The 17,987-nt window shown below is 37.6% G+C and overlaps 2 protein-coding genes across 3 annotated transcripts; both read right to left on the bottom strand.

Moving 5' to 3' along the window:
• Nucleotides 1–1,999: 1,999 nt before the first annotated feature.
• LOC106166468 (uncharacterized) lies at nt 2,000–10,102 on the bottom strand. 2 transcript variants are annotated; one of them, XM_087012783.1, is made up of 7 exons: nt 10,076–10,102; nt 8,421–8,482; nt 7,370–7,446; nt 3,599–3,809; nt 3,318–3,394; nt 2,700–2,907; nt 2,000–2,533 (listed from the first exon to the last, which is right to left on the bottom strand). In XM_087012783.1, the coding sequence occupies exons 2-7, from the start codon at nt 8,473–8,475 to the stop codon at nt 2,379–2,381; spliced, it is 783 nt and encodes a 260-aa protein (XP_086868909.1). In that variant the 5' UTR covers nt 8,476–8,482; nt 10,076–10,102; the 3' UTR covers nt 2,000–2,378. The 2 variants fall into 2 exon arrangements, with proteins under 2 accessions (XP_086868909.1, XP_086868910.1); XM_087012784.1 differs by lacking the exon at nt 10,076–10,102 and having other exon boundaries at nt 2,725–2,907; nt 8,421–8,840.
• LOC106167556 (mucin-5AC-like) lies at nt 8,963–17,758 on the bottom strand. The gene is made up of 8 exons (XM_013546355.2): nt 16,530–17,758; nt 14,530–14,591; nt 14,081–14,157; nt 13,622–13,832; nt 13,335–13,411; nt 12,400–12,607; nt 11,736–11,836; nt 8,963–11,252 (listed from the first exon to the last, which is right to left on the bottom strand). The coding sequence occupies exons 2-8, from the start codon at nt 14,582–14,584 to the stop codon at nt 11,070–11,072; spliced, it is 912 nt and encodes a 303-aa protein (XP_013401809.2). The 5' UTR covers nt 14,585–14,591; nt 16,530–17,758; the 3' UTR covers nt 8,963–11,069.
• Between the last annotated feature and the right edge of the window lie 229 nt (nt 17,759–17,987).

Below are 17,987 nucleotides of genomic sequence, written 5' to 3' on the forward strand. Positions count from 1 at the left end.
ATTAGTATTTAAATGTCTTTGGCAATTACAATTTAATGTTTTAGTTTCAGCTGTTTGTGTTATTTCGAATAAACTTTCAGAAAAAATATTTATAGAGTCTGTTGTCATTTGCAAACAAACAAAGTTAGTATAGAAATAAATGAACCTATTTCTGGTCACACAATCCTTGAACTTTTGAATAGTGTGAGGGGCTCGGCAAGAACGTCGGAGATCATAAGTTGCGAGCGTATATGATCAAGTGAAGATTGTGATTCCTTCGCAAACCACATTGCAAACACATGTTGGGAACGGGCTCTCTCGAGTATAAGGATCCCGGGGTTTACTGAAATGTGATTGGCTCGTCGAGATGGGAGGTTTGTCAGAAGATTCCATAGCCAGCTGAATGTTGCAGGGGTACCTAAGAAAACAAGATTATCTTCCTCTGAAACGAAACCCAGGGTGCAGCGCTAACATTTTATACTCGCTAAGGACGTAAGAAGAATACTAATCAATATTGCGGGTATTGAATATGTGCACCCACACAACAAACTCCAAACCGAAAGTTTTAATTCCCATGATTTCGAAATGGTTTCTTTATTAATACTGGTTACTCCTACTTTACATTGCTCCGTCAGGCACTGGTACACATTAATGATGGTGAACTGCAGACTATGATTGTACATCCTTACGTTATAAAGACTTTGCTTTCCAAAGTAGAGAATAGAAGCATTGAGAAAATAGCCGTGAATTCTCCATTATGGGGAAAAATGTAACCTTTCTAATAGATAGATAGATAGGTTTATCTAGTATTTTGAAAATATACCGACATGTTTTCTTCTGTTGCTACAAGAAACCCAGCAACACGAAAAGAACGCGCATCCATAATGTTTCACTGACATAAACAACTGCTTGAAATTAAAATGATTTGTCTACACTGGCAACGTAACGTGCATGTAACATACCTTTAAGGTGTTTAATGCCTTCGTTGTGATTCATAATAAATCACATTAACACAACTGCACTAGCTGGAAACTTTTAACTGTTTTTTAATCCGTCTCTTAGTGCATATGCTGTGATATATTCCTTATTTATTAATCACACATCCTCTCAGACATCCTACATCTCGCCACACGGTGCTGTCAATGCACAATGTGACAAGGAAGAGTTCCAGCTGGTATATCTGACAATGCAGTAAATCTGTTTTGATTCGATTATTCCACCGCACAAATTGTTTAAGATAAGTGTCAACAAATCTATGCACAAACTTAATACTATTTATAGGCATAACGAGCTTGCTCTCACTTTATGAAAATATCTCAACAAGTGCGGTTTTTCTGTTGGTACAGGAAACCCAGGGACGCCAAGAAAACATGTATCCATATTGCTTCACTGACAACTACCTGAAAATAGAGTAGTTTACTTTGACAACGTGAAGTAGCAGGAGTATATCATTAAGGTATTTTAGTACGACAGACTAATGTACGCTCATGTTAAATAGTTCCTTATTGTACCAATTAGAAGAAGGAAGTGTGGCGCTGAGGGCATACACTTAGTTACCTTTGCTTCTGAAGGATTATTTTCACAATTAATTGTTCTCACTGTCATAATAGATAAATCAAATTTTATAATCTACTGGCGGGCAGAGGTGTTTTATGTTGCAAAAATGATACATTTTGAATAACGTGTGACAGGACTGTCAAGATTAAGGTTTAACTTTTAGGTACACTAGCCTCTTCCAGAGGCCAGCTGATTATGTCAGTTCTATGCACAAAGCACGCATCTTAATCTCGCATCATGAAACTATCTTAACAAGTCATGTGAATTTGTTCTACATGAAAACCCAGCAACGTGAAGAGAACGTACATCCATGGTGTTTCGTAAACACTTAAACAACTATTTGAAATTAAAATGAAAGTTTTACACTGGCATAATTACTGGTCTTCAGCAAATCATAGAAGTATATTAGTACGACAGACCAATTTAAACATCAATATGCTAAATATTTCCTAAATATTGATAAGTACACAGACACATCGGCTCAGAAAGTTCCTTTTAAATACAGTGACGCATCTACAGTAAACAAGGACATGTGCCAAGATCCTCAGTTGAAAAAGGAGGCAATGAAAGTGCTATCAACATTTTAAAACTTGTTATAACACATTATGTTACCATGAGGACGTCCTAAAAACAAGTCCCATTGTTTTCAGATGCATTCATTGATTCCATTGCTCATAGGTATTTGAAATAGTCGGAAATATGCCACTGTATAAATGGGTTGAACATGTTATTGTATAATAAATGTAAGACATATGAAGTCAAAAGACCATAAACATATGACATCATAACTTGGAATTTATAGAAGAGTACGTGTTAGCTAGAATTAAAATTTAATTACCAATTTAATTACCAATTATGCAACAGGAGACACGTATAATACCAATTCCTGTACCTACCGGATTAAAGCCCGTTGGTCCCACGTGCTCAGCGTCTCCGTTACCGCTGGGGTTGTCTCTGTCCATCCAGGGAGTCCATTTAGCGCATGCAGGACACGTGCCTGTAAGATATACATACACACATATAAAAGGGAAATTTCTCCACGGCATTGTGAATGAGCAAGTACGTAGATACGGGGGGTCATGGACAAGAGAAAGATGGCATGGATCTGCAATGCATGGTTTGCTGATGCACTCTGTCACTTACGAAAGTGTCACACGACTTACCTATGTTTGGACATTTAAAATTCACCTCGTAGTCCTTGCAGGTCTTCCCGTTGACGTCGCTAGTACAGACCAAGCCATTCTCCCAGCTACAGTCGTGGTCGGTATTATACGTGTCTCCTGTTGCATAATAATGGTAGTGGGTGTCTCTGTCGCGACAACGGGCACACATTGGGAGACCACCAATGCATAGATTGACACTGTCATTAACCTGATATATGAGAATCAAACTTATGAATCTTTTCACCTATATTAACAGACATCGAACAAAAAAAATAGAAGAGACAGAAACAGATTCATTGACATCTAGGCAAGAAAGTTGACTAAGTGGTAGACCAGTTCTACAGAAATCCCTGCAATTTTCACCGAAACAATAGGGACGGGCAGGGGGGATCTGACCAAATAGCACACCATAGTGAGTGATAGATTGTCACAGCTACCACAACCTCATTCCCTGATGATGTCTGAATGCAAGCAGACGAAATGTTGGCTGGTAAGACCAGACAAATATAAGTATCTACAGACAAAAGAATCTTTACAAGTCTAGATAAAGTCTGTGAATGAACTGAAGCCAAGCACAGAGACAGGTGACAGTAGCAAAAAATAGCACGTAATTCTCACCCTGAAAGCCTCAACGTTCTCCCAGTCACCACTACCGCTTGGGTTATCCCTATCTAAGTAGTTTGTCCATGTGCCACCTGCATTAAAGAATGAAGAAATATATTATGACTATGGATGATGTCCATTTAACAATATTCGTTGTCCCTGCGATAAAAAAGGAGATTAAGAAAAGATAATGGTGCAGTAGTTCAAGGCCTCCCTGAAAAAGTAGAGGTTTCAAAAAGAGGGGAATTTCTCGTAGTAATGAAGATCACGCCTACCACAATCCCCACACAACTTACTTGTACTTGGGCACAAGTATCTTATCTCATAGTCTGCGCAGTATCCGTCGGCTTGCTGGGAGTTGCGACACACCAGACCTTGTGTTGGTAAACAGTGGACCTCCAATATATCTGGAGCTTTTCCGGACCAGCGAGTGAACGTACTGGTTGACCCCTTCACGCGACACTCCGCCGTGATGGGTTTACATCCGCAACAGACGTAATCTAGTTTCTAAAATAAAGTGGCAGATCAATTTGAATTTTTACGTCTTAATTGACCACTCTATTGGCAGAGGTTCCCCACGTTACCCCTTGCGAACGCTCGATCTCTTCCTCTCGTTTTCATTCTTGCAGTCTCATTTTGATATTGCTTTACATTTTTCGAATTCCAGTGTATTGAAGAATGATCTCACCCAACAAAGTTACATTCATACATTTATTTTAGCCTTTCCTATAATACCCCCGTCACACTTATTCGGTATCAGCAGGAATGAAGAAGAATGAGCCTGAACGAAGATTTCTTAAAATTCGCACCACGTTCGGGGAAAAAATTCAAATTGACCTTAATTATTGTAAGGGTACCGTTGGAATACTCAGAATGCGCTTGAATGATGAGTGCACTTTCGACTGTATTAGCTCTCAAAAGCAGTTCGAATGTAGTTGGAAAAGTAGGAATATTTATAATGCTGTAAGAAGGCAGTAAGAATATTTAGAATAGACTTTGAACGGCGCACTAGTGTAGTTCGATTGCTGACAACATTAATATTTCAGCTCATCCGAGGCACATTCGAAACATTCTGGCGGGATATAAAATCCCCGTCACACTAGAGGCGGTATGATTAAGAATGGCGTGTGAAATACAATTCTTTGTGCATTCCAGGATATTCGAAGAGCATTCTAAAAACATTCTAAAAATTCTGAGCGCATTCCAAATATTTTTACCCATTCTTGTGGCCGGCTCGAATGTTTTTGTCATGTCAAAAACTTTCGAAGTGCATTCCAAGAGGAAATTTATCGCAATGTCCCTACAGTATTCCAACTACATTCGAGCTGCATTTGAGAGGTAATATACCTGGAATGTGCAAGAATCATTCCAGGCGGGTTCGATGTGCATTCTTAGTATTCCAGAGGCATTCTCACAAAGCCGTAATGTTTTATGATAATTTGAAATTCCCTCCCAAATATGGTACGATTTTTTTAATTTAGTAATTCCGGCTTGATTCCTACTGATTTCGAATAAGTTTGACGGGGGCTTTAAGTCACTTGTCAGTTCGAATATTCCTCTAATGTGATCAGAATGTTTCGAATGCTGTCGGAATGCCTTGAGAATATTTAGAATGCAGTCATACAGTGCCGCCGGAATATCCCCTTACCAAATGGCCGTATGGTTTCCCAACCCTGCCCCATATGGTCGAACAATAGAGGCCGTATGATAATTACAGGGTAGGGGAATCCCCAAGCAATCCTTATCGGACACCCAAATTAGTCGGTTCAACGAACACGGTCTGCCCCTTCTTATTTGCCTCACTTAAGGTTTCTATTATAGCTGATGCAAAGAGATTGCTATCGACACGAGCAAACAATACCGGGTTATGTATCAACTGCAACAGAAGACTCGAGTAAAGGCAAGTCAAATATTAGAACAAAACTCTGAAGAACAAATTAGGCTTAGTTTTAAAACACGTATAACAATTTTATTTGATGATAATAAGTCACGATCAACAAAAGCGTAGTTAAAATGGAAAATTTTAAATAGCTAATACATCAAATAAATATCAATGTCTCATTACCTTTATTACATGTGTTGCTAGTTTAGTAGCCTGATGCACGACCTTCTCTCTCAAGTACCGCTGAAATCACCTACTTTATGTGATTTATATATTTATTACTGTATAATACACTTTTCTGCGTTAATATGGTCATCTCCTCGTCTATAACGATCATGTGGAGCAGGTCAACCTTTGAGGGACGTCCACTTCGTGGCTTATCTGCAATACCAAGCCCTTCGTCGTATTTCTTTAACGCATAGTAAATGGCTTGTCGCGACACTTTATGGCCTTCATTTGCCATTTGTGCGGTTATGTTTTAAATTTGCACCCCTTGTTCTCGGAGGGCGATGATACGCAGACGCACGTAATCGCTAAAAGGCATCTTGGAATTGTGATGATTTGGAAAATTTGAGTGTCGATTTATACCGTTCACTTGGCAGGTGACACGATGGCATGGAAATCAGTGACATAAACATGTCATATTAAACAAAATACTTATTGGCCATTTAGGAAGTCCAGATACACAAACAATCCTGTTGACACGTGTCAGTTGATTTAGAATTATGTGCAATTGATTAGTTCGGATTGAAGAGCGTCATCGCAATGTTAACATTAATTTTAGACGACGCGTGTCACACAGTAGTGATTATGTAATAGTCAGGGCTTAATCACTGTGTTTACCCAGCATGAATAAAGCTAACCTGAACTGATTGTTAATTAATGTGAGATGACACGTGCCAACCAGTGAAGTTAGCCCGAGAGATTGTAATCCATTTTTTAAATTAATTTCTTTTGATGCGTTTAAGTATGAAGAAGGCTTTTGGTTAAGTTTTGGCTTTAGATCGTAAAGATGAACTGAATTACATATCAAACAATGATAGAGAAACAGTTCCTACTTTGTGTCCTACAGAATCAAGGAATCAGTCTTTCGGCCGGCCACCCGTCGCCTTGTCAAATAAAGAAATATTCGAAATTCGACAACGGGCCAGTTCCCCAGGCAACTTTTGCATTCAGTTGTTGGGAAGGTTGTTTACGATTGATGAACGAATACGAAAGGACAGAAATGTTACGGGTGTAGATGGGAGAGATTCTATATGCAAATAAAGTCTGAACTATATTAAAGATATGGCTAACAAAATGGTTATCACTGAAACAACTGACAAATCTTTTTTGGAAATAAATGCATTTCGTCTATGCACAAAACTAATAGAAATATAAGGACATACTATAAAAGTAAATTTTGATCTTGTTAATAATACGTATATAGTAAAGACAGTTTGAAGCCTAATAAATATTACATGTACAAGTAGTGTTTTATTTGATCTTTGATAAATTCATAAATTCATTTATTAAACTCTATGTAAATTCAATCAATTCATAGCTACAATGTACACGAAAATTGCTGTTATCACCGAATCAATGTTGGCAAGTTCTTTTACTTAAAATCTCCGTATCAGAGTAGAGTGATCAGAGTAGAGTGAAGCCACCGCGCATTAAAGGTCAATTAACGCTTGGACGAGCACTTAATTGCGACCACGCTCACCTTCGATCTTTATCTCAGCGAGCTAGGGTTAGGTTCTTTTGTTAGCAGAAAGTTTGTCACGATAATTGCCCGACGGGCAGGGTATGGAACTATTGTTAACGGAAACCAAACAGCGTATGGATGACAATGTTATTTCCATAGTAACCGAGCCAGGCCGTCCGTACAACCCGCAGCGACCCGGAGGGTAAGTAAGGGGAGATTCCGGCGGCACTGTAGTGCAGTTAGAATACTGTTCAAATGCCATTCGATAAATTTCCACTTGGAATGCACTTCGAAAGTTTTTGACATGACAAAAACATTCGGGATGCCACAAGAATGGGTAAAAATATTTAGAATGCCCTCGGAATTTTAAGAATGCTCTTCGAATATCCAGGAGCGCACAAAGAATTGTCTTTCCGACGGCATTCTTGCTCATTCCGCCTCTAGTGTGACGGGGGCATAATCAAACGACTTACCAGTTAGAATTGAAATTTTTCTCACCTTTTGTTCTGTAATATGTTCATGATCCCCGTAATCAGAAGGATTGTCTCGATCATACCAACCAGTCCAATAATGTCCTGAGAAAATAAAGACAGTTAACAGTCACATTTATCTGCAGTAAGATATCTTGAGGGACAAAATGCAATTTATGTCTGTTCCTTGCGCTTTCAAAAATTTGGCGGTATTTAATTATTTCTACTTCCTAATTATACAAGTATAAATGTTCGAACCATTTTTTCATTTCTTCCCGAACGAAAAATGACATGTTTCTATTGCTTCTAGTAAAATAAAGTTCACTGGGAAAACAGTACATGCTGTAAAGTATCCGAGATATAATCGCAGACAATCTTCTAAGCCAACAACAACAAAAAAAAACCTGTACCCTCCCTCAAGATTACTCTTAAGGCGCTTGATCTTCATGTATATAAACAATGATTTTCCTGAAAGTGGTTTTCTTAAACACCAAGGTGTGTCATATCCAAAACCGATGACAACACTACGATAAGTAAATCGGTTTTTTATGATTCATTTTAAGGCACAGTTGCAGTGGAAGCGAGGACCTTTGAATTTCACTTGTAACAGTGAAAGTCAATAATTAAGCCAGGGTTCCCATACCTAGATCGATCTAACTGGATCGATCCATCTCCAAGGGGGTTCTAGGTAAATTGCTTTCAGCTTAAGTAGCGTAGATGTATGGCACGCCTACTGAAGCTGCTAAACGATAATTAATTACCCCCTAGAAGCTTCAATAGGCGTGACAGACATCTAAGCCGCTTAAGTTTATTGCAATTTTGCGAGAATCCCCTTGGAGATAGATCTATCCAAAGTTAGTACGATAGGGTCTGGGAATGGTCCCAAGAAATTCTTCAATGGTATTTAATAGTATGCTGTATATGTAGAGGTATAACGAGGCAATACATGGAAAATTGCTGGAATTTCCACATGTACCAGGAATGTTCGTTTTGTTATTTCTGCTTCCATTCTATAACTTGCAGTATACATGTATATAATGTTTGTTCAGGTGTAATGTCAACAAAACGGTGCCTCTTACCTTGGATAGACTTTAAAGTCAGAAAACACGAAAACACAAAGGGCATCAAATTCATGTTATACCTGAAAGATGTAACAATATTTTACACTAGAAGGTCATTTATCATGACGGTTATCTATCACACTTATTCAATGACTTTATTCTAACTTATAATTTATATTTCATATATTTGGGGGGGGGATGAATACCCTTTTTGCGCTTTTGAAAAAAATAATAATGGTCCAAATTGCTGTCATAGGTTATCATTCTTCAATTTTAACCTTGTGCTCTCTGAAAGGGAGTGGTCTGGAAAAATCTACTCTTAAAAAAATGATAAGAAGGATGGCCTCTAAGGAAATAAATCCTAACGTACGGAACCCTGTTAAGTACACACAGGCCTGGGCAGTTATGAAATAACAAAACTTGACTCGAGCTGCTTCCATTTTTAAAAGGTGAAAAAATACCCATTTAATGCTACTCTTCTCTTTTTAGAATCAACATGCCTCACTTTCCATGCCCATCAACAGTAAGAAAACAACCTAAGTAACTCTTTTCTTTAGTTACTCACAGTGACCCCTGTTTGCATACATTCATGAAGTTCTAGCCAATGGGAACACGTGATCTGAGTTTCAAAGACATCATTTACTCACGATTGCCGTTGGAACACAACAAAATACTATCTAAATCTAAATTACAAATATGTAACCATCTTTTTGACTTAAAAAATGAATAAACTCGTGCTGGCATTTTTAATTGCTTTTTATGCGTTTCCTAGGTCATTGAAACATTTAATGTAAAAACATTCACAGTTGCATGTTTTGAATAAACAACAACAAAAGCCAAATGTTTTTTTTTTCTTGACCTTTTGATGCTTATATTTAAAAATAGTTTTAAAAAGCTTTAAGGCTGCTACACCGTGCTCCTTCTTACACGCCACTGGATATCAATAGATGAATCCATTGCAAGACTATTATTTTGATTTCTTAAGCATGAGTGTACATCAAGGAAAACAAGGCACTGCGTTTGATTAATTAATTTACTGCTACTACCTCTGCTTCTACTATTATTACTACCATCATTGATAATAATATAAATAATAACTAGTGGATAGTACAAGTACGTTGGAAACAAGAGGAGGCGTGTTAATCTGTTAAACTGGTTGCATTCAGCGAGAGTCCCCACGAAGTTGGATCGATCTAATTTCAATGGGAATGAGTCCTTATAGTGTTACGAGTGTGGCATGATAATGCATTGTCTTCCATGGCATTGGATAGCTGGTTTTGACTAATGACAACATGGAGAACAAAATTTGCATTCTTGATTGGTCATTTCAAATGAAGGTTGCTTTGCTTGTAGTGTGCAAGATAACCAGTTTGAACAGAAACAGTCCACAGCATTCAGGAAGACCATACAACACCATACATGTACACGTTTGTGGATATAACACTCATAGTACATGTACGCCATTCAGTCATACAAGACAAAGCATTTTCACATCTCACACTGACGTTGTTCTGCCTACCTTCATGCTTACCTGCAATCGGCAATAACTACAATAAAGTTATGGAAACTGATAAATATTTTGTTGATCTACAAACAACAATACCTGTACAAATGCCGGTTAAGAAAAAGGAAAATGCTTAAGATAGTTATAAATTGGAACACTTGCCCGTTACCTCTGCGGCGTGCCCACGTCGAGTTTTTGCTTGAATTAACAGCGTTTTCTGGATAGCATCAAATTATACACGTTCTTAATTGCGTAAAAGGGTGTCATATCGTCCTTACAACTGAAAACCACCTCGGGTTAATTTGAATTAGAAAGACATGATCTAATTCATAAGTACCTGCAACCCTTCATCATAACGCAATTAATTTAATTTATAAGCTGATGTCGTTGCCAAACTTTTAAAGTAGGTTGAAAATGTTTATTTAATAGCTGTGGAAAAAGCAACGTTCCCTGCTGGGGTCCAGTTTTCAATAAAAAGCAAAATCGTCTATCCATTCTTGCTTGACCGTCAGCCTGTTTAACTTGATGTCGTCCAGGGACAAAACCTTTGTTCTGCCATGCAAATGACCAACTCTTGCAGCATATATGTTTTCGAAATATCTTTGGCAGATAAAACCGTTCTATTGTCAGTTATGCGTGGTATTTAAAAAACTAAAAAAAACTATATGATGTCATTGTTATTTGCAAACGAAAAATAAATCGACATGTTCGACAAATCACCGTCACTGAACTTTTGAATAGCGTGCAAGAATTTCCAGAATTCTGCAGATTTTGACGATGTGACCAAATATCGGGCAAGGGAAGGCAAAACCTGCAGACTCTTTATTTCTATTTAGAACAAACTCCCTTATGATCGAAGCATAAATATATAAGCGATGAACTAATGCTTCAATGCAAAGCAGTACAATTTACCTGTATTGTCCTTAAATGGTACTTTTGTTAAATGCGTCACCTTACAAAATGGCGAAGAACCGAAATTTTAAATCAATGCATAGCAATAGTCAGCAAAAAGTTTTACGTACATTTGATAAAGCAATTCTGTTAACATTTTTCAGATATACTATTTTCAGATTGCAATGTGTGTCATTCACCAGGAAATGGGCTTGTCATTTGGGTTTCCCCCGTCTTCAAGATGCTCAGTGAAAACATATGAGTGAGACAAGTTACGGACACAGAAAACGGACTTCGTAATCTTTACAATATTGTCCACTCGGCTGGTCGCGGTTCTCGCAGACGAACCCTTCAGAGGGCGTGCATTTCACTTTGATCACCTGACCCGTCTGATCCCAAGGCTGATTGGTTCCCCTCACGCGGCACTGGATATCAATTGGTTCATGGCCGGAGCACTTGAAAAAAATAAAGAAGATGTGTTCGCTACCATCTGAGTCAAGACCCACAATAGCATTTTTCTGCCCTTTTCTCGTATATTCGTTGAACGGTATGCAACAACTTTAGCCCAAAAAAAAATCCCTAGCCATCACCCATTTTTCTCAACTTTAATAAAATGAAAAAGGGGTGCATCAGTCACCAACAGGCCTTGATGGCAATAATAGGTACATGTAGCATCCAATATAAAGCTTTGAAACAAAACGAAACGTATGTTCCCATATGCCACGCCCTAATGTATCTCACTTCCACTGACTTCATTGTAGTGCTATAGAATTGTAGTAAATTTGCCACTGTATGAAGGGTTAAACATGTTATTGTATAATAAATACAAAGCATGAAGGCTGCAAAAACCTTTATTACGTATTATCATAACATAGAATTAACTGAAAACAACGTGTAACCCAGGATTATAATGTATATTTACCAATTCTTTAACCTACCGGATTAAAGCCTGTTGGCCCCACGTGCTCAGCATCTCCGTTACCGCTGGGGTTGTCTCTGTCCATCCAGGGAGTCCACTTAGCGCATGCAGGACACGTGCCTGTGAGATAAAGATTTTAAAGTAACACACAGAGCTTCAACAAAATAGATACATACATGCATACTTACTAAATTTTTACATGCACATTTAGTGTTACAGAAAAAAATGAAAAGCAAAACACGAAAGGACATATTCACCCATTCATAAAGGCTACAATTACGTACAGAGCGCAGGAACAAGACTGACTGCACGCTCAAACATATGAAGTTAACTAACTGTAAGAAATTTTGCAGCATAGCGGCCATTTGCCTTCGGTATGAATGAAAGCGTGTAAAGTGAGATTATGTATCTGTTTATGTGTACGTTTTTTTTTTCTCTGACACATAAACCCCCAAAAACACTACCCCACCCAACAGTAACACAAACAGACTTTTGCTTGCGCGCGCACTCACGCGAACACACAGACACACACGCACACAGTAGTCTACAAGGAAATTTCTCCACGACATAGTGAAAGAGCAAACACGTACATATGGAAGGCCTCATGGACACGAGAAAGATGATATGGAACTCCAATGCATGAATTGCTGATACACTTCTCCTGGCCTCCTTTGACTACTTACCTATGTCTGGGCATTTAAACTTCACTTCGTAGTCCTTGCAGTATTTCCCGTTGACGTCTCTGGTACAGACCAAGCCATTCTCCCAGCTACAGTCGTGGTCGGTATTGTACGTGTCTCCAGTTGCATAGTAATGGTAGCGGGTGTCTCTATCGCGACACCGGGCACACATTGGGCGACCACCATTGCATAGATTGACACCGTCATCAACCTGAAAAATGAGAACTATAATGAATATTTAAATATATATATATATATATATATATATATATATATATATATATATATATATTTTTTTTTTTTTTTTTTTTTTTTTTTTTTTTCACGGACATCAAACTAAAAAATTAGAAGAGACAGATTCATAGGCAAGAATGTTTTAATAACGGAAGTGATCAACGTTAAACGTCCATACCAAGGTGGCTTGAGTGTTATAAACAAAATTGATGTGTGTGAGAGTGGGCAACCTCGACAAATTCCGGCCCATGAAGGGGCAGGTGACATGACATCCTGTGCAAAGTTACTAACGTGATGTTCACAGTCAGTATATAATCTGAACGTGAGATCGCATTTCTTCGGTACTAATTAACTGCAAGTAATTGACCAGTATGCATTTAGAGGCTCATTGATCTGAAGGTTCAATAGCAATTGTCATCAAAAAGTTAGAACGTTTGCGGAGAGCATTCATATTTCTTTCAGACCTACTGAATTTTCAGAGGAGTGTACCGGGTACATTTTAACATGTCACCGTTTGACCTAGGGAATCAAAATTGACAAACACACTGTGTATATATGCGCATTTACCTTGAACGTGTATATAAAACCTGTATTCATTTTCCCGTAAAATTAAATAAAGAGTATGAATGAACTAAATCCAAACATGTTAGAAGACAGGTGACAGTAGCAAAAATAGAACGTGATCATCACGTGGTGATCCTCACCCTGAAAGCCTTAACGTTCTCCCAGTCACCGGTTCCGCTTGGGTTATCCCTATCTAGGTAGTTTGTCCACGTACCACCTGGATAAAAGAACGAGAAAAATATATAACGAAAAAATATGACGATCAGACAACAAATCCTTCCTACAATACAAAAAAAAAGATTAAGAAAAGATAATGGTGCAGTACATCAAGGTGTCCTTTTAATAAAACAGAAGTTTCAAAGAGGTGAAATCATTCGTAGCAATTCACAGAGAAAGTCACACCTACACCAATCTTCACAAAACTTACTTGTACTTGGGCACAAGTATCTTATCTCATAGTCTGCGCAGTATCCGTCGGCTTGCTGGGAGTTGCGACACACCAGACCTTGTGTTGGTAAACAGTGGACCTCCAGTCTATCTGGAGCTGTTCCGGACCATCGCGTGAACGTTCTGGTTGACCCCTTTGCGCGACACTCTGCTCCGATGGGTTTACATCCACCACAGATGTAACCTAGTTTCTAAATGAAAGTGATAGATGAATTTTACTTTTTCTTTTTAATTGATCACCCTAAATGTCGAGTTTCTCCACTTTTTTCTTTGCCTCCCCATTCTTGCATTCTTATAATGATATTTTTTATCACTTTTTTCCGAACTCCAGTGAAATCTCAGAAGCATAATTTCAACCAACCGAGTAACATTCATCCATTTATTTTAGCCTTTCCTCTAATCAAACGACTTAGCAGCCAGAAGTGAAGATTTTTCTCACCTTTTGCTCTGTAATATGTTCATGATCCCCATAACCTGAGGGATTGTCTCGGTCATACCAACCGGTCCAATAATGTCCTTGGGAAATAAAGACGATTAGCAGTCACAGTTCACTTCAGTAACTTCAGCAAGATATTGAGTGACGTACATTATTCAGACTAACGTCTAAACAAAATGCAATTTACGTCTGTTCCTTGCGCCTACAACAATGTAACAGCATTATATTATATGTAGTTCCTAATATAGAAGTATACAAGTGCAGAAAACTTTTTCTTTCCTTCTCGAACGAATGATGATATGTTTTATTATTTCAAATTCGAGCAGAAATACAGTTCGGTGATAAAAATATATTTTATGGATAATATCCCAAAGATGTAACTAAACTGGCATGGTTTACGTGTATATGATGTATGAAGAGGTGAGATATGTCAGCAAAACGCTGCCTCTTACCTTGGATAGAATGTAAAGTCAGAAAACACGAAAACACAAAGGGCATCAAATTCATGTTATACCTGAAAGATGAAACAATGTCTTAGTGTAGAAGACCATTTTCCATGACAGTTATCTCTCACACCTATTTCATGACATAATTCTTACCTATAATCTACATAACATACAACCCTAAGCTGGGGGGGGGGGGGGCATTGCCCTTTGTACGCTTTTGAAATATAATAGAAATTATGATCCAAATTCCTGTCAAAGGTCATCATTCCTCGATTTTGACATTGTACTGTCTGAAGGAAGGGAAGTCTGGAAAAAGTCTACGCTTTGTAGACTTGTGAAAATTGTGATAAAAATGGATGACCCCCGAAGGCCTGGTAATGTTAGTAAACTACAAAACTTGACTCCAGTTATCTTAAGTTTTTTTTTTTTAAACAAAGTGTGAACACATATATCTCTGCAATGCTACTCTTGTATGTGCAGAATCATGTCTTATTTCACTTTCCTTACCCATCAACACTAACAACCTAATAGAAAACAACCTAATTAACTCTTATGTCTCACCATTTGTTACCAACAAAAACGCCGTTTGCATACATTTATGAAGTTTTAACCATTGGGGACACGTGATCTGAATTTCAAAGACATCGTATTAAGCTTGAATGTCATTGAAACACAACAAATGTCTATTTATGAGGTCTTATCTTAACCTAGATTACAAACATATTACCATCATTTAAAGTAAAGTAAAAAAAGAATTGCTTCTGTGCATTTTACGTCCCCGCCGAAACATCCAAATGCGACGGTACACCAATCAACAGTTGCATGTTTTGGATAAACAACATCACAACCAATGATAAACTTAACTTATGACTGTAAACACCTGTCTATAATTATATTTTTAAAAAATTACTTTAAAACAATAGTAAGGCTTCTTCGCCGTGCGCTCTTACACATCATTGGATATAGGTAGACGAACCCGTTTTCAAGAGTATACTGCGTGCATGGTACGATACTCAGTTTTTAAAATTAATTAATTAATTAATTATTTTTATTTAAGAATTTGCTACTAATAATAATGATAACTATGGTAACAAAAAAAGTATAATAAAATGCAGGGTAAAGTTCATTTTTGAACAGGGGGTCTACCACATACAAAGTTCACTGTGTATTGAACTTTGTATATATTATATAGAATTGACAGGTATTGACAGTGATACGTGCAGTGTGACTACGTGACGTGAGCTTACAAATTAATGAAGGTGTGAAATCCAGGGGCGGATCCAGAGATATTTTCTGACAGGTTTCGAATTATCTTTATCGATCCATCCTCCATTTTTGACCGTCTTCCGGCAGAAAAAAATTACATACCCATCATTATAAACTTGAAAATCTGACCGTTTTCCGGAAGACCCAGAAGATCTGCCCCTGAAATCGTACCTCTAGTGGTGAAAGGCGAGTGTATAAGCCGAATCACCGTTCGATACTTTCCGTTTTCTTAAACTGTTCGGAAAAAGATTTCAGAGAGGTCATTCCAATGAAAATGTCTCGCAGTGACCGACCAAGGAACAAAACAAGGTGAGATTTTAGGTGTCCTGTTTTACTCCCTTAATTACAGGGGATGCACTCATAGATTCTGGGAACAAATTAACAAGTCAAAACCTGGAGAAACTTATTTTGTCAGGACAAGAAGACAAAAGATTTTGACATGTTTTACATCACTATATGAAATTCACTCATGGTGCTGAGACACCATTCACCGCAAGTCATAAAAGATAAAGCACTTTTTGGAAAATCCCTAACCTTTCATCCATCACACTAACATTTTACTGGTATTTCTCCGTTGTTCTCCAACGATGCTTATCTATAATCTACAAGAACTAAAATGACGCCATGAAAACTGATTAATGTTTTTGTTTATGCAAAAACAACAATACCTGTACAAATGATGGTTTAGAAAAAGGAAAAAAATGTGTATCAAAGTTTTAACCTGAAAACTTGCCCCTTACCTCAGCGGAGTGTCCTCGTCCACTTTTTGCTTGAATTAACAACGTCGTCTTCTGATGGATTACCCAAAATAACATCAATTTTTACACGATCTTAATTACGTAAGTGGGTGTACAGTCGGCCTTACAACTGAAAAACACCTGGGGATAATTTGAATTAAAAAGACATGATCTTTTCCATAAGTACCTGCAACCCTTCATCAGAACGCGATTAGTTTTATTTATAAGCTGATATCTTTGCCAAACCTTTATATAATTGTGTTTAATTCCACGCATTGCATTAGGGATGACACTTATTTTGGCAGGAGATTATATATTGTTTTTCTTGTTTGGGAAAGGGTAAAATGGGAAGGGAGAGGCTAAGGGAGCAATGTGGTATACTGTGTTAGTAGTACTTCCGGGGCGTAAAAAAATATAAATAAATAAATAAAAATAAAAAAACGCAATTAGATATTGGATAGAAAGGCGTGGTCTTTATTGTTTATTGAAACTCTCATCATTATCTTATTTTAACCTTCAAGTCTGCTCTGAAAACTTTCTAGGGTTTTATTCAATGGCCGATTGTCAGATGTGAGCATCGCTAGGAAACTTTATTGAAATATTATCTGCAGTCAAGTGTAGTTATGGGGTGTCGTTCTTGTATACAACATACTGTTTTAGCTGCCCACAGTTAATAAGGCCTCCATGCCTTCTGAATCATGAAGTTGATTTATCAAACTTTCCTATTACTGGTAGAAAAAAATGAGTTGAAGCCCCAAAACATTGTTATTTCACAAGTATGAATTTTACCACTAAAACGCGTTAAGTGATAAGATTCCATATTTTGACAAACAATTTGTTTCCTTGGGTAAAAGTCTTCAAGTTTGTGAAAACGATTCAATGTTTTCGGTGAAAATTAAATCCCTGTGGCAAAATGATATTTCTTAAATTGGACTCGATATCGCATTCCAGTCAAATGCCCCTTATTACACTTGTTAAGTTGGTGAGCTGTGGAAAGGGCTGATACGTATTATCGTTTGAACTTGTATAAACTGCTGCATTTTCGGCATTATATTATTGTCATTCATTGATATAAATATATTCTACCAGACCCACCAAGATTTGGATATTCACTGGCTGTGGATTTTTCTGTTCTACTGGCGAGGGATTTTGAACAACAATAATAATAACAACATCATCCAACCGCCCGTTGCTAGAGGTAGTGAGTATACAACATTGGTCAAAAAGGTTGTCCCACCCTTATTTCCATGTACTTATATTTACAAATGATCACCTCACAGATGTAAATTGTTATAAACGGTGCCTTTTAATCCAAATACCGTGGCTCACATGATTAATGGTTCAGAAAATCCAAAATAGTGGTGAAAATATGTACATTTTATACCATTTAGTCAAATTTATAACAGGTACCCCCTCAAATCCAATGTTTCACTGTGATTTCTACAGATGTAAAGAAATGTC

The sequence above is a fragment of the Lingula anatina genome, chromosome 5 (genome assembly GCF_051362555.1).
Source record: "Lingula anatina isolate TDL-2025a chromosome 5, LinAna3.0, whole genome shotgun sequence".
NCBI lineage: Eukaryota > Metazoa > Brachiopoda > Lingulata > Lingulida > Lingulidae > Lingula > Lingula anatina.